This window comes from Geotrypetes seraphini, chromosome 4 (assembly GCF_902459505.1).
Source record: "Geotrypetes seraphini chromosome 4, aGeoSer1.1, whole genome shotgun sequence".
In the NCBI taxonomy this organism is placed as follows: domain Eukaryota; kingdom Metazoa; phylum Chordata; class Amphibia; order Gymnophiona; family Dermophiidae; genus Geotrypetes; species Geotrypetes seraphini.
The window spans coordinates 278,060,764-278,085,445 of NC_047087.1; the positions used below are offsets into that span (position 1 = coordinate 278,060,764).

The 24,682-nt window shown below is 40.8% G+C and overlaps 1 protein-coding gene across 3 annotated transcripts in view; it reads right to left on the reverse strand.

Annotated features, from left to right (window-relative positions):
* The window catches only part of FANK1 (fibronectin type III and ankyrin repeat domains 1), a 105,939-nt gene that overhangs the window by 46,932 nt on the left and 34,325 nt on the right, over positions 1 to 24,682 (reverse strand). For all 3 annotated transcript variants that reach the window (XM_033940740.1, XM_033940738.1, XM_033940739.1), the window contains exons 4-5: positions 20,510 to 20,591; positions 4,534 to 4,608 (exon numbers count right to left, since the gene is read on the reverse strand). In XM_033940740.1, the coding sequence (XP_033796631.1) occupies positions 4,534 to 4,608; positions 20,510 to 20,591 (157 nt within the window). The remainder of the gene's footprint in view (positions 1 to 4,533; positions 4,609 to 20,509; positions 20,592 to 24,682) is intronic.

The following is a 24,682-nucleotide window of genomic DNA, read 5'->3' on the forward strand; positions in this document are numbered from 1 at the left end:
AACTGGCCTAGTGGTCCTCCAGGATAGGGTTGGGAACCACTGATCTAGTCAATTACTCTCTTCTATTGCTTAAACTGCATCAATTAGGTCTAAACTCTATAGTGGTTCCTAAACCTGTTCTGGGGGACCCCCTGCCAGTCAGGTTTTCAAGATATCCCTAATGAAAATGCATGAGAGAGATTTGCATACCTGTCATTTCCATTATATGCAAATCTCTCTCATGCATATTCATTAGGGATATCTTGAAAACCTGACTGGCTGGGGGTCCCCCAGGACAGGTTTGGGAACCACTGTTCTAGAGGATTTTTTTCTTACTTAGCTTTCCTCCTATCTATCTAACCCAGGGGTGGGCAACTCCAGTCCTCGAGGGCTGGAATCCAGTCGGGTTTTCAGGATTTTCCCAATGAATAGGCATGAGATCTATTTGTATGCACTGCTTTCAATGCCTATTCAATGGGGAAATCCTGAAAACCCGACTGGATTACGCCCACCCCTGATCTAACCACATCTACAAAGTTTGAATTGGTAGATCTCTCTCTCTACCTTTCATATTAGCTTTGCTGCAGGGATCCATTTTAGCACCTACATTATTTAACATTTTCTTGGCACCTCTTTTGACTCTGCTCCAAATCACTAGACTTTACAGCATATGTCTACATCAGGGCTGCCCAAGTCCAGTCCTCGAGATTTACTGGCAGGCCAGGTTTTCAGGATATCCACAATGAATATGCATGAGAGAGATTTGCCTGCACTGCCTTCTTGGTATGCAAACTTTCTCATGCATATTCATTGTGGATATCCTGAAAACCTGGCCTGCCAGTAGATCTCGAGGACCGGACTTGGGCAACCCTGGTCTACATAGATGGTGTTTAGGTTCTGTGGACTATTGATCCTTCTGATCCTTTGTAAATTAACAAAATAAATCACATGTTAGTAAAATCACATCCTGGCTCAAGGATAATAAGCTAGCCCTTAATCCCAACAAATCAAACGCCATCCTTTTCTGCTGACCACTCCAGTAAAACCATTGTACACAACCATCCTTCTTACCTGTGCTCTAGTCCCTCTAGTCCAATTGTTCCCAACCCTGTCCTGGAGGACCACCAGGTCAGTCGGGTTTTCAGGATAGCCCTAATGAATATGCATGAGAGAGAGCTGCATATAATTTAGGTGCCAGGCATGCATATCTGCTCCATGCATATTCATTAGTGCTATCCTGAAAACCCGACTGGCCTGGTGGTCCTCCAGGACAGGGTTGGGAACCACTGCTCTAGTCAATAGCACAAAGATTCTAGGTGTGATCATTGATAAGGCACTAACATTTTCCTCTCAAAACTCAAATGTTCATTCCACAAGCTTAGGATGATGCCCATTATTGTACACCCCCTCCCCCCTGCATTGAACATTGTTGTTCACTCCTTAGTGAACAGTCAACTCAACTATTGCAATGCTTTCTATAAAGAAATTAGGGTCAAGTATCTCAAACGCCTCCAAACAATACAAAATACAGCCATTAAACTCATTACTGGACATAGAAAATATTATCATGTTACATCTCTACTGGTGTCACTAATGAAGGAAACCCACTGGCTGCAAATTCCAGTGAATCATTATTCCTCACACTCACCCACAAGGTCTTCTATAGAGGCATTCCCTCTTATCTTTCCTCTTTAATTATTGCATAAACACTACATAGAAACTTATGCTCACTAAATAATAATAATAATAACAACCGTGAAGTTCTATGCGGTTTACAATGCTTAGAAATGTTACAGATTGAGTGAATAAACAGAGTTACAGATTGAATGAACAAACAAAGTACAGATTTAGCGACAGGTGATTCTTGCACTCGGTTGTTAAGGACTAAGATTGAATGGGTTGGTCTCCTAAGTATTTCAGGAACAGATGTGTTTTCAGACGTTTCCTGAATTCTCCATAGGCACAAGCAATTGTTCAAGGTCTTTACCCCATAATGCTTCTTGATGTGTGAGAAGATGTTGATTTAAAAGTCATCATCAACATCTTCTCGCACATCAAGCAGCATTATGGGGTAAAGACCTTGAACAATAACTTGTGTCTACTACCTATGGAGAATTCAGGAAACGTCTGAAAACACATCTATTCCTGAAATACTTAGGAGACCAACCCATTCAATCTTAGTCCTTAACAACCGAGTGCAAGAATCACCTGTCACTAAATCTGTACTTTGTTTGTTCATTCAATCTGTAACTCTGTTTATTCACTCAATCTGTAACATTTCTAAGCATTGTAAACCGCATAGAACTTCACGGTTGTTATTATTATTATTATTTAGTGAGCATAAGTTTCTATGTAGTGTTTATGCAATAATTAAAGAGGAAAGATAAGAGGGAATGCCTCTATAGAAGACCTTGTGAGTGACTGTGAGGCATAATGGTTCACTGGAATTGGCAGCCAATGGGCTTCCTTCAGTAGTGACACCAGTAGAGATGTAACATGACGTTTGACAATGGAACTTAAAATTAAAAAAATATATAGATGTCCAAAAATCGGCACTTGTACATCCTAATCATCAGGGCGTCCAAGTACCAATAATCAAAACTATCTTTCTGGACATCTAGCAAGGTGTCCCAGCCTCTTTGCATCCAGAGTTCGAGATGGGTATGGTGGAGGCATGTTATGGGCGGCCTTTGGGTGTGTCTAAGGGTGGGTTAGACTTGGACGTCTTGCAGCAATAATCGAACGTTTTGCAAGACATCCTGGATGGAACTTAGATGTTTGGAACTAAACCTATTTTAGAAGCATCTAAGTGTCACAAAGGTGCCCAAACTGACCAGATGGCCACTGCTTGCATCAAGATAAGACACCCCCACATTTCTCCAGTACTCACTGACCTCCTTCTACCATACAAAAATGAGAACCAAAAGGTACATACCTGTCTCTAAAACAGCAGCATCTGATATGGGGCAGTCTAGTAGAGCTGCATACAGGTGTCTCAGCCTGGTGGGTAGGCTAGTGAACCATAGATAAGAGGACCAAGGTCTACAAGCCACTCTAACCACTGCATTTATGGTAGAAAGTATGAGCCCATCCAAACCCTACTATACTGCCATAGAGGTGCCACCTGCAGCCATAAGTGCTATTGGGGTGGTATACATGTGGTATAGTAGGTTTTGGGGGTACTCACCATAAATTATAAAGGGGGTTATGGTGAGATATATATCTGGCACCATTTATGTGAAGTTCACAGCAGTGCCCTCTAAGGTGTCCCACTGCTCTGTTGGAATGTCTATGTGGCCAGTCCATTAATATGGTGGCCCCTCCCACATCCAAATGGTCTGCATTTGAATGTTTTCAACATGGATGTTTTTCTGATTGAAAATGGGGTATAAAGTTACTTTATGGCAAGATGTCTAAGCAGACAATTAAAAAAAAAAAAATGTGGATACCCAGCAGTTTGCCATTTGAAAATGGCCATTTCTGTTCCTCCAACTTTCGATGACCAGTGGGAAATGTTCAAGTTGGACTTAGATGTTTATTGAAAATGCCCCTCCACGTATCCTCTGCCCATAATACTCAATTCAATAATCCTTGTCATCGTGCCTTTTTCTGTACTGCACCTCTACTTTGGAGCTCCATGCCAAGTGTCAGTATGTAATGAGGAATCTGTTTCTAAATTTAAAGCAGCTGTGAAAACATCTCTATTCTAGCAGGCCTATCCTGGTTGAAGCATGGTCTAATGCTACTGGTCCTGATGGACAGTACCTACAACTCTCTTGCTCTTCACTACTCTAGACTTCTGCCTTATTTGTACATTGTACATCACCCTGTTATGGATAAAGGAAGGGCAGCATATCAAATTTAATAAACCATAGTAACTGCAAAGGCTGACATTCAAAATTGCCCCCTTCAACATCCATGGGCTTTATGAGCTCTGACCCGCATGTTTACCATGACGATCTACCTCTAATCTACACCCATAACACCACCACCACAGCTGCGCAACTATGGATGTGATTTTACTGTCCAAAAAGTGAATCACCAGTGTTTCTATAATGGTTGCTAAATGCCACACAAGGTTTCTAAAATGACTTCCTGAGAATTTTATAAAATAAGCACATAAGGGCAAACCCCAGCCAAACTCCACTCCCAGGAAAACCTATTCTTATTCCAAATACAAATAGGCTACCTTTTACATATGTATAGCTCTGGTGCTTTGTAAGTGCATATTTCTATACATAAAACTCTGTATTATGCACAAGATGACTTCCGTGTTGTATTGCTTTATGCAAAAATCAATTTTTCTAACAGATATTGAACAGAATAAACTATACAAAGAAGCACATGAAAGTAAACAGATGTATTTTAAGTTAAATAAATTTGCGTACTATAAATTAAAAATAAATCTGCATCTTTATCAGGACCAGGATAGTTACTATGTAATGATCCTTTTAATGAAGATGATCAGTAGTGTTACCTAACAAATAATGCTTTATTTTATAAAATTGTAGATTATTTTTAGAAATATATTATACATGTGTATCTATACAGTACCTGGTATATCCTTTCTGTGCTGCTATCATCAATGCACTGAAGCCTAGTTCGTCAAGAATATCTATATCAGCACATCTAACAGATAATGAAAATAGTTACACCAAGTATGAAATGAACAAATTGAAATCACTGTATACTAAAGTAATAAAACACACTGATAAAAAGTGCCATAAAGTCCTCAAAAAGCACAAGTTACTTACTGTAACAGGTGTTATCCAGGGACAGCATGTGAGTGACATCATCCATGGAGCCTGGTATGAACAGTGCTACAGGTGTACTGTCACTTTAAACTTTTAAGACAGTTTGAGACTGCCTTCACCATGCATGTGCAAGTGCTTTCCTGCCTGATGTTGGCTCGCAGTACCTCAGTTCCGTAAACAAGCTAAGAAGCGAACCAGGGGAGGTATACCTGCTGTCCCCAGATAACACCTGTTACAGTAAGTAACTATGCTTTATCCTAGGACAGGGGTAGGTAATTCTGGTCCTCAAAAGCCACAGACAGGTCAAGTTTTCAGGATAGCCACAATAAATATGCATGAGATAGATTTGCATCTCAAGGAGGCAGTGCATGCAAATCCATCTCATACATATTTAATGTGAATATCCTGAAAACCTGACCTATCTGTGGCTCTCGTGGACCGGTACTGCCTACCCATGTCCTAGGACAAGCAGGCAGCATATTCTCACATGTGGGACTTCCTTGCTTTACCACAAAGGGATGGAGGGAGATTTGGCCTGTAAGAAGAAAATGAATTCAGTAAAACTGCTTGGCCATCTCGTCTGGAAAAAGTCTTCAGACAGTAGTGTGATGTAAATGTGTGAATTAAGGCCAAGTAGCTGCTGGGAGCAGAATGTAAAAAGGCTACTGATACTGCCGTCGCTCTGACTGTGTGCTGTAACACATCCCTCAAGTGACAACCCAGCCTAAGCATAGCAAAAGGAGATGCAGGCTGCTAACCATGAGGACATAAGTCCATATGGTCACAGGTACTCCCAGTCTATTAGGGTTGAAGGAGAGGAACGGTTGAGGAGAAGTCCTGTGCGGTTTAGTTCAGTGGTTCCAACCCTGTCCTGGAGGACCACTAGGCCAATCGGGTTTTTAGGCTAGCCCTAATGAATATGCATGAGAGAGATTTGCATATAATGGAAATGAGAGGCATGCAAATCTGCTCCATGCATATTCATTAGGGCTAGCCTGAAAACCCGATTGGCCTGGGAACCACTGGTTTAGTTCATTCCAAATAGTTTGCCAAGACATGTTTGCAGTCCAAAGTATGAAGTGTAGTTTCACCAGGGTGAGAATGAAGTTTAGGGAAGAAAACACTTTCAGAAGAAACTTGGGATGGGTTCAAAAAACATAAGAATTGCCGCTGCTGGGTCAGACCAGTGGTCCATCGTGCCCAGCAGTCCACTCACATGGCGGCCCCTAGGTCAAAGACCAGTGCCCTAACTGAGACAGACTAGCCTTACCTGCGTACCTTCTGGTTCAGCAGGAATCTGTCTAACTTTATCTTGAATCCCTAGAGGGTGTTTTCCCCCATAACAGCCTCCGGAAGAGCGTTCCACTTTTGTACCACTCTCTGGGTGACGAAGAATTTCCCTACGTTTGTACAGAATCTATCCCCTCTCGTTCTCTCTACCTTGGAGAGGGTGAACAACTTGTCTTTATCTACTAAGTCTATTCCCTTCATTATCTTGAATGTTTCGATCATGTCCCCTCTCAGTCTCCTCTTTTCAAGGGAGAAGAGGTCCAGTTTCTCTAATCTCTCACTGTACAGCAACTCCTCCAGCCCCTTAACCATTTTAGTCATTCTTCTCTGGACCCGAGTAGTACTGTGTCCTTCTTCATGTACGGTGACCAGTCCTGGATGCAGTATTCCAGGTGAGAGCGTACCATGGCCCAGTACAGTGGCATGATAACCTTCTCTGATCTGTTCATGATCCCCTTCTTAATCATTCCTAGCATTCTGTTTGCCCTTTTCGCAGCCGCCGCACATCACGCGGACGTCTTCATTGACTTGTCAACCAGTACTCCCAAGTCTCTTTCCTGGGAGGGTCACTCCAAGTATTGCACCGGACATCCTGTATTCATGTATAAGATTTTTGTTACCGACATGGATCACCTTACACTTATCCATGTTAAACCTCATTTGCCATGTCACGGCTCATCTCTCGAGCGTGTTTATGTCACGTTGCAGGTCTTCGCAATCCTCCTGCATCTTCACTACTCTGAATAACTTCGTATCGTCTGCTTATTTAATCCCCTACTCGTCATACCAATTTCCAGGTTGTTTATAAATATGTTGAAGAGCACAGGTCCAAGCACCGAACTCTGCGGCCCTCCACTCGTGACGCTTTTCCAGTCCGAGTACTGTCCATTTATCCCCCACTCTCTGTTTCCTAACAGCCAGCCAGTTTTTAATCCACGTATTTCACACCTGATTCCATGGCTTGCAATTTTTTGAAGTAGTTGTTCATGCGGAACCTTGTCGAACGCCTTCTGGAAATCCAAATATACGATGTCGACCGGGTCACCCTTGTCTATCTGCCTGTTTACTCCCTTAAAGAAGTTCAGCAAGTTCGTCAAGCAAGATCTTCCTTTGCTGAAGCCTTGCTGGCTGGTCCTCATCAGATTGTGTCCATCAAGGTGATCAATGATGTGGTCCTTTATCAGCGCCTCTGCCATCTTTCCCGGTACCGAGGTCAGACTCACCGGTCTGTAGTTTCCCAGATCTCCCCTCAAACCTTTCATGAAGATTAGCGTAACATTCGCCACTTTCCAGTCTTCTGGAATCCTTCCTAATTTGATTGACAGATTGGCTATTAATTGGAGCAGTTCAGCTATAACCCCTTTCAGTTCCTTAATTACCCTTGGATGGATGCCATCCAGTCCCAGGGATTTATCATTTTTAAGCCTAACAATCTGCCTGCATACCTCTTCTAGACTGACTGTCAACCCTGTCAGTTTCCCATCTTCATTTCCTGCATATAGCCTGTCGGCTTCCGGTATGTTGTGTATATCCTCTTTGGTAAATACAGATGCAAAAAATGTGTTCAGTTTGTCGGCGATGGCTTTGTCCTCCTTTAGCACTCCCTTTATTGCATGGTCATCCAACAGCCCCACCACTTCCTTCGCGGGTCATTTCCCCTTAATATATAGAAAGAACAGCTTGAAGTTTTTTTTGCCTCCTTGGCTATTTTTTCCTCGTAGTCTCTTTTGGCCCCTCTTACCGCCTTATGGCACCTGCTTTGATGTTGTTTGTGCTTTTTCCAGTTTTTATCCATTTTTGACCTTTTCCATTCCTTAAATGAAGTCTTCTTGTCTCTGATCACTTCCTTCACCGCTACAGTGAGCTACGCCGGTTCCTTGTTCATTTTCTTCTTGGATCCCTTGTTGATAAGCGGTATATATAGATTTTGTGCCTCAGTGACTGTCCTTAAAAAGGGAACATGCTTGCTCTAGCGTTTTTACAGTGCTTATCCTCTTCTTAATCTTCTTCCCTACCATGAGTCTCATCCCTTCGTAATTCCCTTTTCGGAAGTTTAGTGCTGTGGCCGTACTTCTGGATCGATGTTTTGCCCCTGTGTCCAAGTTAAAGCGGATCATATTATGATCACTGCTTCCCAGCATCCCTTCTACTTCTACACCTTGTGCCGGTCCTCGTAGTCCATTTAAAATTAAGTCCAGAATTGCATTTCCTCTCATATTTTCCTTGACAAGTTGTTCCAGGAAGCAATCGCCTACAGCGTCCAGGAACTTGGTCTCCCTACTGCAGCCGGAGGTGCCTAAGTTCCAGTCTATCCCCGGATAATTGAAGTCACCCATGATAACTGCATTGCCTGCCTTGCAGTTGCATTTAATCTTGTCCATCATTTCTCCATCAATTTCTTCGAACTGCCCTAGGGATCGGTCTTCGTTTCCGTTCCATTTGTTCCAGGAATTTTGACCCATAGAGACTCTACCTTATTTTTCATTTCTGGCGTGTTATCTCCCGTAGACTATTTTCCCTCTTTGACCTATAGGGAAATACCCCTACGTTTTTGACCTACTCTGTCTCTGCGGTATAGCTTGTATCCTGGTAGCACAGTGTCCCAGACGTTTTCCTCTTTCCACCATGTTTCTGTGATGCCGATAATGTCAAGGTTATCTTTTTGTGCCATAGCTTCCAATTCCCCCATCTTATTCCTTAGGCTCCTTGCATTCGTGTACATACATTTGAGTTTGTGGCCTGTTACTTTCTTGCATTTCCTTCCCTCTTGTGTCCTTTTCGATCCATCAGGATTTCTGTCTTGCCTATGATCTGGTGAAAGACTGTGTAGATCACAGACTAGTACTTGGAGTTCACTGATTCGTTGAGTTGAAGTGAACAGATTAAGAAAACTACTTTCCATGTGAGGTACTTAAGAAGAGTATTTGCAAGAGGTTCAAATGTAGGCTTCAATAAAATGGAGAGACTACATTGAAAGATCCCAAACAACTGGAAGAAATTTGATTAGAGGTTTTGAGTTCATGAGTCTGAAAATTAGGGGATGAATAGCCAGGAGGTTTATTATTGAAAGGAGCACGGAAAGTGCTAATAGCACTGAGATGAACTCTGACAGATGTGGTTTTAAGCCCAGAGTTGGAGAGGTCCAGAAGATAGTCTAACATCGAAGAAACTGAGGAAGTTTTAGGATTCAACTGGTGGCGATTACACCATGCAGTAAAGAGTGTCCACTTAAAGTGGTAGCATTGTTGAGTGGAGGGATTCCTAGAAGCAGCTATAATAACCTCAACTTGGACAGAGAGATTGAAATTCTCTATATGAATGTTGGGAGGTACCAGGCTCTTAGATGTAGAGACTGGAGATTGGGATGAAGAAGGGAACCTTGGTTTTGAATCAGCAGAGATGGAAAGATCTGTAATGGAACAGGATCTCTGACACTCAGTTGAAGTAGAAACATGAATCATGGTTGTCTGGGCTACCAAGGAGCTATGAAGATCATGATGGCTGGTTCCCGCTTGAGCTTGAACAATGTCTTTGCCACATGAGGGATTGGCGGAAATGCATAGAGGAATTTGTGAGACCAATCCAGAAGAGCCTTGTGCTCTTGCATGAGATAAGTATTGAACGCTTTGCGTTTTTCTGACTTATGCAATTCACACTGAGGACTTCCAAATCGCTAAATTATTATTTATAGTGATATAATTGTGTGAGTGGATTCTGCTTCTCCCTCAGTGCTCACTTGAAGAACTATTATAGAATTTGATTTTGAGGTGTTCTTCCTGTGGGTTTTTCATTTTGAATACTTTAAATATGCTAGCACTTCTGGTTTCCTTTGGGCATGTGCACAAAGAAGCTGTGATTACCAGGATGCTCCCACCCACCCATTTGTTGCAAGTTTTCCATGCCTATAATCTGAATGCATCTAGCTTGAATGTGTGATAAAGTAGCAAGGGGATGAAAACACTGTTCTCGTGTGCCTAAATTCGAGCCATGAGAAAATTTTATGTGTAAGAAATTTTAGAGAAGCCCGTATTTATGCACAAAAGAACAGGCATGAATGTATGTTGGTACCTCCTGCCAAATTTGCCACAGGTTTTCCATGCATATATTTTGAATACATTTAGGGGTCCTTTTACTAAGGCACGCTAGTTGTTTTAGTGTATGCTAAATATTAGCATGCACTAAATGCTAACACATCCATAGAATATAATAAGCACGTTAGCGTTTAGCATGCGCTAAAACGCCTTAGTTTGCATACATGATGAAATATCACATGAAAAAATGGCTCAGTGATGAACTGTCTATACACCTCTGGAAATTATACTGTTCAACATGGTAGTCCAGAGAAAACTAAAGTTGGAGAAACTTTACTATGAAATTTTTCCCATGAATTTGTATGTGCTTGATCACAAAATATTTTTATACAAAATTTTTAGGTCCATCCTGGGGGGTCGCTCAAATCCAATGAATATATGCACCATCGAAATCCATCTTTTCCCTTAAAATCGGCTGATAGCATTATCACCTGTTTAACGCACATTTATCATTATGTTATGGACTTAGATTAAATGTGTAAATATAAGTAAATCTGATTGACATATGTGAAAGAATTTCTGAGGTACAATGTCATATAGGAATCAAACAGAAATTCATAAAATAGCTAAGGGCTCCTTTTATGAAGCCGTGTTAGCGGCTTTATCGCACGCAACTTTTAAGTGCGCGCTAACCCCCGCGCTAGCCGAAAAATACCGCCTGCTCGAGGAGGCAGGAGCGGCTAGCGCGGCCGGCAAATTAGCACGCGCTATTATGCGCGTTAAACCGCTAACACAGCTTCGTAAAAGGAGCCCTAAATGGCTGATTGGGCTTGTCTGGGCAAGTATGACAGCAACTGAAAGTTAAGATGGTTAACGATACAGTGGAGTGAGGTGTTAAACTGATAACTAACTTTGCCACTGGCATCACCTTGCTGTAAAGGGTTGAACAGCATCACAGGCTTTATTCTGAATATTACATTACATTAGATTTCTATTCCGCCATTACCTTGTGGTTCAAGGCGGGTTGCAAAAGAGTTATAGAAAGTGGAGTACAAAAGAAGATATCTGGTCATTTCTAGGAAATAATAGAGAGGAGATCAGGTAGTTTCGGGGAGTCGGGAAGTTAGTGGGAAGAAGGAAGGAATTTGTGGAATTAAGACTTTTTCAGAGATTTCTTGAAGAGTATAGTTTTTATTTCTTTTCTGAACATCTTGTAGTCTGGGGTCGTTAGCAGATTGGAGATTTGGCTGTCTAGTTTTGCAGCTTGAGTGGCTAGGAGACCATCATATAGTTTTTTTCCGTTTAAGTTCTTTGATTGGAGGGTGTATGAATGGAGTGCGAGTTTTCCTATGCCTGGTTGAAGTGGTTTGGATGAGGCGGTTGTTCAGATAGGTTGGGCTGTCTCCGTTTATAGTTTTAAATAGTAGGCTGTAGAATTTAAATTGTATTCTTGCCGGAACTGGAAGCCAGTGTGAGTTGAGGTATGCTTCTGTGATGTGGTCGTGTTTCCTCAATGAGTAGATGAGTCGCAGAGCAGTGTTTTGAATTGTTTGTAATTGTTCTGTCATTGTTGCAGGGCAGGGGAGATAGAGGATGTTGCAATAGTCTAGTAGGCTTAGGATTAGGGATTGTACTATGAGTTGGAATTGATGGAATTATGGAGTTGGAATATCTCAAGAAGACATTGAAAGCTTGAGTGTTTAGAATGCCATTGGTAAATGACTACACCAAAGTGTATGTGTTTGGCTATTAGCAAAGTACGTTAAATTTCTGTTATTTTCCACAATAAAATGCAGATATGGAAGGTTCATTTAAAATACTTCTAGATTTTTTGCATAAAATATCTTTTTATCAATGTATTATTGGTGAGTGAGAAAACAAAAAATTTATAGCTATGATACTAAGAAATGTGTTCCATTAAGCAAAAATAATAGTATATGTTAAGAAAACACAGAGCTTTATTAGTGGCTTTGAGTGATCTCAGGATTGACTTTAAAAAAATGTTTAAATTATTTTCTGATCAAGCACAATCAAATTCATGGGAAAAACTTTGCTTCACACAGATTTTCCAACTTTAGGGTTTTCTGGACAACCCTACTATTTAAGAAGGTCCAAAATCTTACCCCCTCTTCTATGAAACCACGCTAGTGGTTTTTAGCACAGAAAGCCGCGCTGAATGGCCCACACTGCTCCCGACGCTCATAGGAACTCAATGAGCATCAGGAGCAGTGTGGGCCATTCAGCGTGGCTCTCTGCGCTAAAAAATGCTAGCGCGGTTTCGTAGAAGAGGGGGGTTAGTCTCATGATCTCTTGAAACATAAGCATGCACTGTAAGCTTCTTGGACTATTGGAATGTCTTCTTTTTGCAGAATCATTTTTAAAACATGAAAAGCAGTAGGTCTAGAGCAGTGGTCTCAAACTCAAACCCTTTAAAGGCCAAATTTTGGATTTGTAGGTACTTAAGAGGGCAACAGAAAAATTAGTTAATGTCTTATTTAAAAAATTACAACTTTGCATGAGGTAAAACTTGTTATAGTTTATAAATCTTTCCTTTAACTGTTAAACTATAACAAGTTTTACCTCATGCAAAATTGTCATTTCTTTAACCCTTTCAGGACCAAGGGACATATTTGTCCCATAACTTTAAAATCCTATAAATTTTGATTGGGATAGTCTACAGTTCTAAATTTGATATGTACGGATTCCATATGATACTGCCTTTATGTAAACAAACTGGTTCCGACATTCATTCATTAGCGTCGTTGCCAGATTGATGAGAAGATTCACTTGCCACACTGTCCATAAGCCAGAAGTGTGATTTTTTAAATAAAAATAATGATATTTCACAAAAAAAATCAATTTTTTGGCATCTGCAAGCCCTTTTTACCATAAAAATGTCGTCAAAACCACAAAAATTGGCCTACGATCCTTATGGTCCTGAAAGGGTTAATAAGATATTAACTATTTTTTCTGCGGCTCTCCAAGTACCCTATTTTTTCTGCCGCCCTCACAGTTAGTTTAACATCTTTCCTTTAACAGCTTTCCTTTTCCTTTGAATTAACAAAAGATCATAACAGTTATAACAGCCGTCCGCAACCGCCTTCAGCTTTCACCTCTTCCAGCACCGGACACACGCACAAGCTGCACTGCCTCCAACCATTGCTCCAAGATGCACTGCCTTCAATCATTGCCTCCAACCACTGCTCAAATGGTTACCTTACGTTCTGGAACATTGCCCGCCTCACTGCTGTAACCTCACGCAAGTGCTTTCCTGTGTCTACACGTGATTGGACTTCACCTCACAATTGTGTATAGACGCAGGAAAGCGCTTGCGTAAGGTTACAGCAACCGCCAGACACTTGTGGAGTGGACAATCGCCTACAGACTGAGGGCCTCAAAATAATACCAGGTGGGCTGCGAGTTTGAGACCGCTGGTCTAGAAGCATTCTATGATACATTTGCATGGCTTGCTGCATCTGCTTATCAATGAATCCATATTGATCAGGCTTTAGCTTCATTTGAGAGAAAATTCAACCACTATGTCCCTGTATTCGGTGTTGCCATTCAGCAAATTACATATAATTGGAAGGATTGGAGGAGATTAAATTATAACTTCTGGTGGAACTCTTTATGCCATATTTATAAAATGGAAAGGTTTATTGCATTGCAATGGGGATACTTTAAGAAGTTTCAGGATGTGTGGAAACCATTAACAAAGTATTGTAAAGATTAATTTGAAATTGTTTCCCTTATGCTTATCGATTTAAGGGGTAGGGAGGGGGGAATTTTATTATTACATGTTTTATATGATAATGGAATATAAGGGTGGGTGGGGTGGGAAAAGGGAAGGGATAGGTTTTTATGTAATATATCAATGATTGTTTGTAAGTGATGTAGTTAATGTTAATCTGAATGAATATATTTAACACTTAATGTAATTTTGAAAATGAATAAAGAATATTAAAAAAAAAAAAAGATGTTTCTCATCGGTGGCAGAAAATGAGTAAAGGAAATTTTGTTCCATAGGAAATCATTTAATAACAATTGTACAGTAGACTCTGAATCAAAGTATAGAAAGAAAAAAAAAAATTGCTCTTCTGGACTGTTTTGAAAGGTGATACAAAGGTGAGATGATGCCCTAGGACCACACAGACCTGGAATCACAAGTGTCAACTAAATGCTTCCATGATGAACCTGTCTAGAAGTCACATTTCACTTTTGTTTGGTTGTGCAGGCTGGATAGGCCATGTAGTCTTTACCTGCCTTCATTTTTCTCTGTTTGAATGAATAAAGGGCAACAGGGAGGAAAACTCAGTAATAGGGTGTATTATTATCTAAGAGGTAGAATGGAAAGGTAGGGCAAATGGAACCAGAGAACTGGTGAGGGCTACAATTTCGAAATGGTTTAACTACAGTCTCAACAAAATGATAATAATATAATTCTTACTTCTCTCATGCTTCCTTTTCTATGTACTTTAGGCTTAATTATATGTGAACCGAATCGAGTTCCATTGGGAGATGACGTGGTATATAATCCGAAGATTAGATTAGATTAGCTCAGAAATGCAGACTACAAGATTCAATCAGCAGGAAATACTTGCCAAAAGAAATGTTTTCAAGGCAGACAATTTTTTTTTTTTTAATGAGGTCTCCAAACGTATAGCTAAGGACAGATTGTTCCAGAGTGATAGGGCCAAAATGCTAACATACTGTACATACATGCTTTGGGCAATCAAAGCAGAAGTGCAGGTAGGACAGAAAAACAAAAAAAAGAGAAGATACTGTATGTTGGTAAGAGTGGAGGTGGCCAAGTTAAGAACATAAGAATAGCCTTACTAGGTCAGACCAATGGTCCATCAAGCCCAGTAGCTTTTTCTCACGATGGCCAATCCAGGTCCCTAGTACCTGGCCAAAACCTAAGGAGTAGCAACATTCCATGCTACCGATCCAGGGCAAGCAGTGGCTTCCCCATTGTCTCTCTCAATAACAGACTATGGACTTTTCCTCCAGGAAATTGTCCAAACCTTTCTTAAAACCAGCTATGCTATCTGTTCTTACCACAACCTCTGGCAATGCGTTCCAGAGCTCAACTATTCTCTGAATGAAAATCATTTCCTCCTATTGGTTTTAAAAGTATTTCCCTGTAAATTCATTGAGTGTCCCCTATTCTTTGTAATTTTTGACGGAGTGAAAAATCGATCCACTTATACCCGTTCTACTCCACTCAATCATACCCTTAGCTGTCTCTTTTCCAAGCTAAAGAGCCCTAATCTTTTTAGTCTTTCTTCATATGAAAAGAGTTCCATCTCCTTTATCATCTTGGTCGCTCTTCTTTGAACCTTTTCTAGTGCCACTATATCTTTCTTGAGATAAGGAGACCTTCCAGAACTGAATGCAGTACTCCAGGTGAGGTCGCACCATGGAGCAATATAGGGGCTTTATAATTTTCTTAGTCTTGTTAACTATCCCTTTTTTTAATAATTCCAAGCATCCTGTTTGTTTTTTTTGGCCACCGCCTCACGTTGGCAGAAGGTTTCATTGTATTGTCTACAATGACACCCAGATCCTTTTCGCGGGCACTAACCCCCAAGGTGGACCCTAGCTTCCGGTAACTGTGATTATTATATAAGGATTAAGGGAACTGTAAAGATACGGAGGCAGTCTTGAGTAGACACCTTGATGGGTAATGCAAAGAATCTTGAATGTTACATGGAAGGAGATTCATTGGAAGCCACTGTTCTTCAATTAAGAGAGACATAGCCCAGAAACCATATGAAGAAATGTTGTGTGTTGCCTAAAATTTCTGTAGCACTCAGAATAACGATCCATTAAGGAAATTTGGGACTCAATTCTGTAGAAGGCGTACAAATTTGGACATTGTAAAAAACACTTGCCAAGCACTATTCTACAAACAACACTCCAAGTTGTTTGCCGTTTATAGAGTGGTACTTGGCTCCAGGATCCATGCCTAATTTTGGGTGCAAGGATTTACACCAACTGAACCCTGGTGTAAATCCTCACGCCTAAATTATGCATAGATACCCCAAATTCAAACACTGTGCACAAATTCCAGGAATGCCTCATCTGCCCATGCTCCTCTCATAGCCACCTTTTCAGATCCATGCAGAAAAGTTACATGCACATCTTTATAGCGATTACAAAGTTGAACATGTCAATTCAATTTCTAAGGGCTTTGGTGCATTTGCCTCAGGAGAAACACTACTGCGGCTTTGTAAAAGGGGCCCTAAGTAATTAAATTGTGCACACAAATTGGGCATGGCCACATTTGAGCATGCATGTACCCACATTTGAGCATGCAATTTTGAACATTATATATAGAATTAGGGAGTTCATGTGTGTGCCTCAACACATTTTTGAAGCTGCTAGCTTCCTTCTCAATTCTAGCGAGGAAAACAGGAAAGATGCATTGACAATGCAAATTTTTACTTGAGCTACTAGCACCAAATGCAAGTCAGTGTCATTAAACTGGCATGCACATTGGGTTATAGAGTGAAGGTCAAAAGTAAAGAATAAAAATAAAAATCTCAAAAAGTACCAAAAACTAATAAGCCAACTAATAAGGAGAACACTCCCCCCCCCCAGAAAATCATGACAGCAAAATTATTAGCAAGTAAGGAGAGTGAAATTGCCAAACTGGACAACCCAAAATAGCCATTGGGTTTCCAAGTTTCTTTATTCTTTGATATACCGTTTATCAAACTGGTACCTAAACGGTTTTCATTGGATTCAATATGTAAAAAGTAAAAAAAAAAGGCTGTGTTATATACTGAAACTCTGCTTTAAGCTGATATCGGGATTGTCTCCAGCTTACCTTTTTCCTCATTTTGTGTTGCATAGACCATCAAGAGAAACTAGAAACTTCTACTTATTTGCTTATCCAACAATTAATGGGTGTAGATATAAGACCTTCTTAGATAGGATCCTAACATTTCAAGCTGGTAGGCAACAATCTTGGTTAGGTAAATGTATTCAGCAAGCTATGTTATCCTATTGCAGTTTTTGGAAATTAATTAAGATCACTTTGTTCGATAAGTTTATTACTTAGTGAGTTTTATTATTGAAATTCTATTTCACAAATATTTGTATTTTTTACTGTATTATTGTATTTCGCTGATTGTCCAGCTCTTTTTAATGTAAACCACCTAGAATTTTTGTTTATGGCAGTATAAAAGAATAAAGCTATTATTATTATTAAAAGAATAAAAGTTTCACAAAGCATGATATAAAATAAAAGTAATGGTATAATACAATAAAAAGGAGGGCGCAGACAGACTGACATTGGAGACAGGATGGGAGGAGGGACGTGGTAGCTTAATTCATCAATTTGAAAGGAAAAAAAGGGGTGGGAATTGGAAGGGAGGAAGATGCATAATCATAGGGCTCGCTTCAACAGAAGCGTTTTGGCAAAAATTCTTCTGGGAGCTATGTGGATTCTGTTAGAAAGGAAGTAAATCAGAGGTTGTAAGCATCATTAAAAAGAAAAGTCTTAAGTCTGGGCAAGTTTGGTGGAATGTCTGGCAGAAAGGTTTTTAAAAAACAACAAGCAGCAAGTCTGTTGGTAGGCCCCCTTATATGATTAAGGGGTCCTTTTACTAAGGAACGCTAGCCGTTTTAGTGCTCTAAATGCTAATGGGTGCTAATATTTAGCGCACGCTAAAACAGTTAACGCGCCTTTGTAAAAGGATATAATAACATAAGAACTGCCATCTCCGGATCAGACCTTCGGTCCATCAAGTCCAGCGATCCGCACACGCGGAGGCTCAGCCAGGTATACACCTGGAGTAATTTTAGTCACCCATATCCCTCTATGCCTCTCGTAAGGAGATCACGAAAAGAAAATCCAACGAAATCTGCAGTAAACAAACAGCAAGCAAAAACCAAAACAAAAACTGCAGACCATGTGCAAGATGTAGGCACTATTTATTACAATATTAATGCTGTATGGTAAATATACACCTTATTACCAACCAGTGGACGCACTGGTTGGTAATAAGGTGGTATATTTACCATACTGCATTAATATTGTAATAAACAGTGCCTACATCTTGCACATGGTCTGCAGTTTTTGTTTTTGTTTTCTCTTAAGGAGATGCCACAACTATATCTCTCAATGCCGCTCTCTCTTCTTAATAAATTGCTTTAGTCAAACTATCAGGGCTTCAGACATGCCATTTGGTCACCACACAATTTTTTGTGTTTGCTTGGTTGCCAAAATTCTTCCCACTGGCTATGGCTTCTTCACTAGCCCCTACTCAATATGTTTCACAATTTTTGGGGGTTTTTTAAGTGCTTTATTATATCTCAAACTTATTAAAGTGCTTAAAGTGCTTAATGTCAATAACTTAACCGTTATAAAAACTGGTTAAAACTTATCTTATTATATTCTTTTTCTTGATGATCTTATCTCATCGGGAAAGGGACCTGTCATATCCGACATGTTTCGCCGACTGGCTACTTCAAGAAAAGGTCCCCCCTTCACAACTTATTCTGCACCATCCCGATCTATGAATAAGTTGTGAAGGGGGGACCTTTTCTAAACATGTCAAATATGACAGGTCCCTTTCCCGATGAGATAAGATCATCAAGAAAAAGAATATAATAAGATAAGTTTTAACCAGTTTTTATAATGGTTAAGTTATTGACATTAAGCACTTTAAGCACTTTAATAAGTTTGAGATATAATAAAGCACTTAAAAACCCCCAAAAATTGTGAAACATATTGAGTAGGGGCTAGTGAAGAAGCCATAGCCAGTGGGAAGAATTTTGGCAACCAAGCAAACACAAAAAATTGTGTGGTGACCAAATGGCATGTCTGAAGCCCTGATAGTTTGACTAAAGCAATTTATTAAGAAGAGAGAGCGGCATTGAGAGATATAGTTGTGGTATTATCTCTTAAGGAGATGTGCATCTAGTTTGCTTTTAAATCCTAGAACGGTGGATTCCGCAATAACCTCCTCTGGGAGAGCATTCCAGGTGTCCACCACTCGCTGCGTGAAACAGAACTTCCTGATATTTGTCCTATACTTGTCCCCCCTCAGCTTCAGTGTGTGTCCTCTTGTCCGTGTCACATTGAACATTGTAAATAACTGTTTTTCTTGCTCTATTTTGTCGATTCCTTTCAGTATTTTGAAAATCTCGATCAGATCTCCTCGCAGTCTCCTCTTCCCAAGGGAGAATAACCCCAGTTTCCTAAGTCGTTCCTCGTAATCCAAATTCTCCATACCTTTCACTAGTTTCGTTGCTCGTCTCTGCAACCTCTCCAATAGTTTTATATCCTTCTTTAGGTATGGAGACCAATGTTGGACACAGTATTCCAAGTGTGGTCTGACCATTGCTCTATAAAGCAGCATTATAACTTTCTCCGATCTACTCGTGATTCCTTTCTTTATCATGTCTAACATTCTATTTGCTTTCTTTGCCGCTGCTGTGCATTGTGCCGATGGCTTCAGGGTCCTCTCTATCAGTACACCCAGGTCCTTTCCTGTTCGCTCTTACCCAGAGTTGCACCTGACATTCTATACTCGTGTTCCTTGTTCTTTCTGCCTAAATGCATTACTTTGCATTTTTCCACATTAAACTTCATCTGCCATTTCTCTGCCCACTTCTCTAACTGACACAAGTCACTCTGGAGTTCCTCGCTATCCTTCTGCGATCTGATTGCCAGGCATAGCTTTGTGTCGTCTGCAAACTTGATGATCTCGCTGGATGTTCCTTCATCTAGGTCATTGATGAAAATATTAAATAAGATGGGCCCAAGTACCGAGCCCTGGGGCACCCCGCTAGTCACTTTCTCCCAGTCTGAGAACTTCCCATTTATGCTCACTCTCTGCTTTCTGTTCTCCAGCCATTTGCCTATCCATCTTAGTATATCTCCCTCTATTCCATGGCTTTGTAGTTTCCTGAGAAGTCTTTCATGTGGAACCTTGTCGAACACTTTTTGGAAGTCCAAGTATATTATGTCCACCGGTTCTCCACTATCAATTTGTTTGTTCACGGTCTCAAAAAATTGAAGTAAATTTGTCAAACATGATTTCCCTTTCCTGAAGCCATGTTGACTGGCTCTCATCAGGTCGTGTGTATTCAAGTGCCGGACTATGCTATCTTTAATCAGTGCTTCAACCATCTTTCCAGGGACAGATGTAAGACTCACAGGTCTGTAGTTGCCCGGTTCTCCTCTTGATCCATTTGTATGCTTGTCCATGAATCCATATTGATCCAGGCTCTAACCCTAAGCGTCCATACTGATATATAGCCAGCAATTTATTTCTGCAGAATCCAATGGAGGAAAAACAGGTTTACTTTTATTTTTAGTTCATTAGTCATTAGCTTTTGAGAACAAAAATGAATAGTTTGCTTTTTTTGAAGACATTCAAAGGCTTGCACTTTACTACTATATCATTTGAGGAATATTCAAAACTTTAAAAGATTTCAAACCCTTTCTGAAGTAATTTAACGACTGCCTCCTCATTATTCATAACAACAGCTCGATGGAGTTCCTTGCCACACATTGGTTCTCCTACAAAACAATAAGAGTAACAGTCTTCTTTAACAGTTTCAATTAGGATCAGTACTGTTGTATGTTTATCATCTAACCATCAGATTATGTGACTATAAATTTTACTCTAAACACAGCATACCAAGAAAAACAGATGACCTTATCATTTTGAAACATATCTAATCGGTGAACAATTTTGCAATACATTTACATGAGTCAGGGAGGAAGTTATCAAGCTGAGTATAAGCTGAGCTTTTAACTGCTCTTAACCAGGAAGAAAATGACGTGGATATGGTTCAATCGATGATCTAAAACAATGTCAAAATGTAGAATTTTGTTTCTGAAAACTGGAACTTAACAATAGTGGTAAAATAACGCTTAGAATTTAGGAAGTTGATTGGCTGGGCTGAGAACGTTTTAGTACCCCCTCATACAGCCTTTAAATAGGATGTTACAATAGTCTAGTTAAGACAAGATAAAAGCCTGTACTATTATTTTGAACTGTTAAAAAAAAAAAAACTATTCACAAATTCTGCAAAGCATAGTCAATTTATAAAAACCTTTCTATAGATTATTAATTTGTTCCTCCATGGCATGGATCTAATGTTACATCTAAAATTTTCAGAGAAGATGCCAACATTAACTTGGTAACATCAAAAGCCGAATATGTAGTAGGAGTGGAGATCTTAACCAAAGGAGCTTTCTTTTACCCTTATTTAGTTTCAATTTGTACGTATTTACTGGCCCATTTTTCTATTTTATTTAAACAGGGTTTTTTTTTAAGCAAGCTTGTTACCTATCCCTCAGGTAATGTTACAATAGTATGATATCATCTGTGTACATAAATAACCTTGCACTTACTAAACACAGATATTCAGTATGTACAAATGCAAATACTTTATAGCAAAACACACAAAAATCACAACTCCTCCCACATTCTACCCAAAATCTATCCCAGCATTTCTACACCCAAGTTCATGTTCGTGTCAATGTGTGCACTTGTACATAGTGCCAATTTTATAAGCAGCATTTTATATACTGTACATGTATTGCCATATATGCACAAAAACTACTTCATAAAAGTTAACTTAATAGTTTGCAACTACAAAAGGTGTTTGAAAATAAAAATTACCCCAAGGGCGAAATTAACTATACACACGGGTAAGAAATATACGCATACTTTTACTCTGTGCAGAATTTGTAGCATTTTCAAAGCAAATGCGCTTGCATACTTCTACTTTGCAAACTGCCCTAGCAAAACGATGCACTTAGCCATAAGCCCCAGCTGAATTTGTTCTTGAGCACCCCGATATTCTCTCCTGCATTTCGTTAGATTTTAAGCCGTAAGCTCCATGTTTTCTGTGGGTACAACCAAAGCAGTTTGCATATATTATATGCAGGTATTTTCTCTATCCCTAGTGGGCTCACATCCAGTGTTCCCTCTAAGCGGGCGGGTGTTGTGAGCAAACTTTTTTCACTGTGAGCTAAAAATATCGGGCGCCAGCAAGTTATGAGCCAAATAAATATGTTGCTTTCTACCACAGAACTTCCTTACGTTTGTATGGAATCTATCCCCTTTCAACTTTAGAGAGTGCCCTCTCGTTCTCCCTGCCTTAGCTACTAAGTCTATTCCCTTCAGTACCTTGAATGTTTCTATCATGTCCCCTCTCAATCTCCTCTGCTCAAGGGAGAAGAGGCCCAGTTTCTCTAATCTTTCGCTGTACGGCAACTCCTCCAGCCCCTTAACCATTTTAGTTGCTCTTCTCTGGATCCTTTCGAGTAGTACCGTGTCCTTCTTAAAGTACCAGTGCTGGACGCAGTACTCCAGGTGAGGGCGTACCATGGCCCGGTACAGCAGCATGATAACCTTCTCTGTCTCTTCAGTCCAGCATCTGCCCCTTCCATTCACTGTCTGTCTTTCCCTGCCATCTCTCCTCCTGCCCCCCCCCACCCCCCAATTTGGTCTAGCATCCATCATCTTCCTTCTGTTCCCCTCATGGTCTGGCATCTCTATCCTTCCCTCCCCCCTGTGGTTTTTAGCATATCTCTCTTCTCATTTCCTCCACTCAGATCTGATCATTCTCTGCTCTCTCTTCCCTTTTCTTCTCTGGTCTTCCTTCTCTATTTTCTGCCTCCATCTAAATTAAATTCTTTCTTACTATTTAGTCCCGTTTCCCTCTTTTCACTGTGTCTACACACAGCTTGTCACCCCTTTCCCTCACCCCTCCATTATCTTACTATTTTCTTCCCCCTTTATTTATCTCCTCCTTCCATCCAGTATGTGTTCTTTCCCCACTTCCATTCAGCATCTGCTCTCCCTTCTCAACTGACATCCATCTGCCTTCTGCTCTCTCTCCCTTCTTCTCACTTCCATCATCTGTCCCCTTCTCTCTCTCTCTCATCTCCTCCATTCCATCATCTGCCCCTTCTCTCTCTCTCTCTCTCTCCCCCCCCAACTTCCATCATCTGCCCCCCTTCCCCTCACCTTTGTGGGTCACTTTCTTTCCCCTGAGGGTGGCTCATGTCACAGGGGAAGCTTTGGCCGAGCAGAACCGCTTGATTGACAGTGGAACTTACTTGATTGATGTCGATGCTGGGGCCCGTTGCCGTTTGAAGGAAAAAAAAAAAGGTGGAAAAAAGGAACCTGTAAAGGCGAGAGGAAGGGAAACCTCCAGGACAGCTGCTTTTTGCCCTCCTTCAGCGGCCCAAGAGTTCAGACCAGCAGCGGCAGCTGTGTATGCTTTTAACTTCGGCACAGAGCTGCCCCTAATCAATAGTTTAGCGCGGTTTCATGAGGCAGCCTCGGGGCCTTTGATAGCCGGCCCGCTTCGATGATGCGATGTGGGCCGGCCTAGCAAAGGCCCCGAGGCTGCCTTATGAAACCGCGCTAAACTATTGATTAGGGGCAGCTCTGTGCCGAAGTTAAAAGCATACACAGCTGCCGCTGCTGGTCTGGAGGTGCGGAGACAAGGCAGGAGGCAAACGCGGTGGAAGGCAGGAGTCCCGGCACAGCGACTGCAACAGGAAGTTGCAAGTCAGCTGACGCCGGCCTTTCGTTGCGGCGGGGACCGAATCCTTCGCGGACCGGCAAGATTTTGTTTGCGGACCGGCGGTTGAAGAACTGTGCTCTACACTGTGTGCGCTGTGACGAGAAACTTGTGCGCTGCGAGGTAATATTTTGTGCGTCAGCGCACCCCAGCGCAGCTTAGCGGGAACACTGCCGCCACATCTATGTTTTGCACCTGGGGCAATGGAAGGTTAAGTGACTTGCCCCAGATAAGAGAAGGGGTGGCTTTGTTAGATTGTATTATTTTACGAGAATTGCATTTAAACTGTTACATAAACTATATATGCATCCTTGATGGGTGCATAAAATTTGGAGTCACTGCCCTGCAACATAGCCAAAATGTGAGTGTGAGGAGGAAACCTGTCTACATTGTTTGCGGATCTGTCTGACCATTACTCAGTTTTTGGGAGTCTGCTAGGCGAACCAGTTCTCAAAAACTGCTAAGAGGTGTTCACTGAATTTGGAGGACAATTTGAAAGTGGCTCAGACAGAACAATGTTTATGCATGCGAAATGTATGTCTTATTGCTAAACACATTCAACGAATTTGATTAGGGACTTCAGCACTGACTTTATGAAGAAATCAAATGCACAATTTGCTTCACACACAGAGAATGTCAGTATTGGGAAGAGGGGATAAGAACATTAATACATTTCCAAACTTTGAATTCCTTTTTTAGACTCTTTGTCCTTGAGATTTTGGAGCAGACTGTTAAATATTTATGCAGTTGATAACATTCCACTTAAACCAACTACTACTATTCAAATATTAGGTGTCCTAATTGACAATAAACTTACATTTTGCCCGCAAATCAGGGCTTTAGTTAAAAACTGTTTTTAGAAATTAAGGATGAAACTGAAAGGGGACAAGTTTAAAGCAAATGCTAGGAAGTTCTTTTTTACCCAGAGGGTGGTGGACACATGGAACGCGCTTCCGGAGGTTGTGATAGGCCAGAGCACAGTACAGGGGTTCAAGGAAGATTTAGATAGGTTCCCAAAGGTTAAGGGGATTGAGGGGTACAGATAGAAGTAGAGGTAGGTTACAG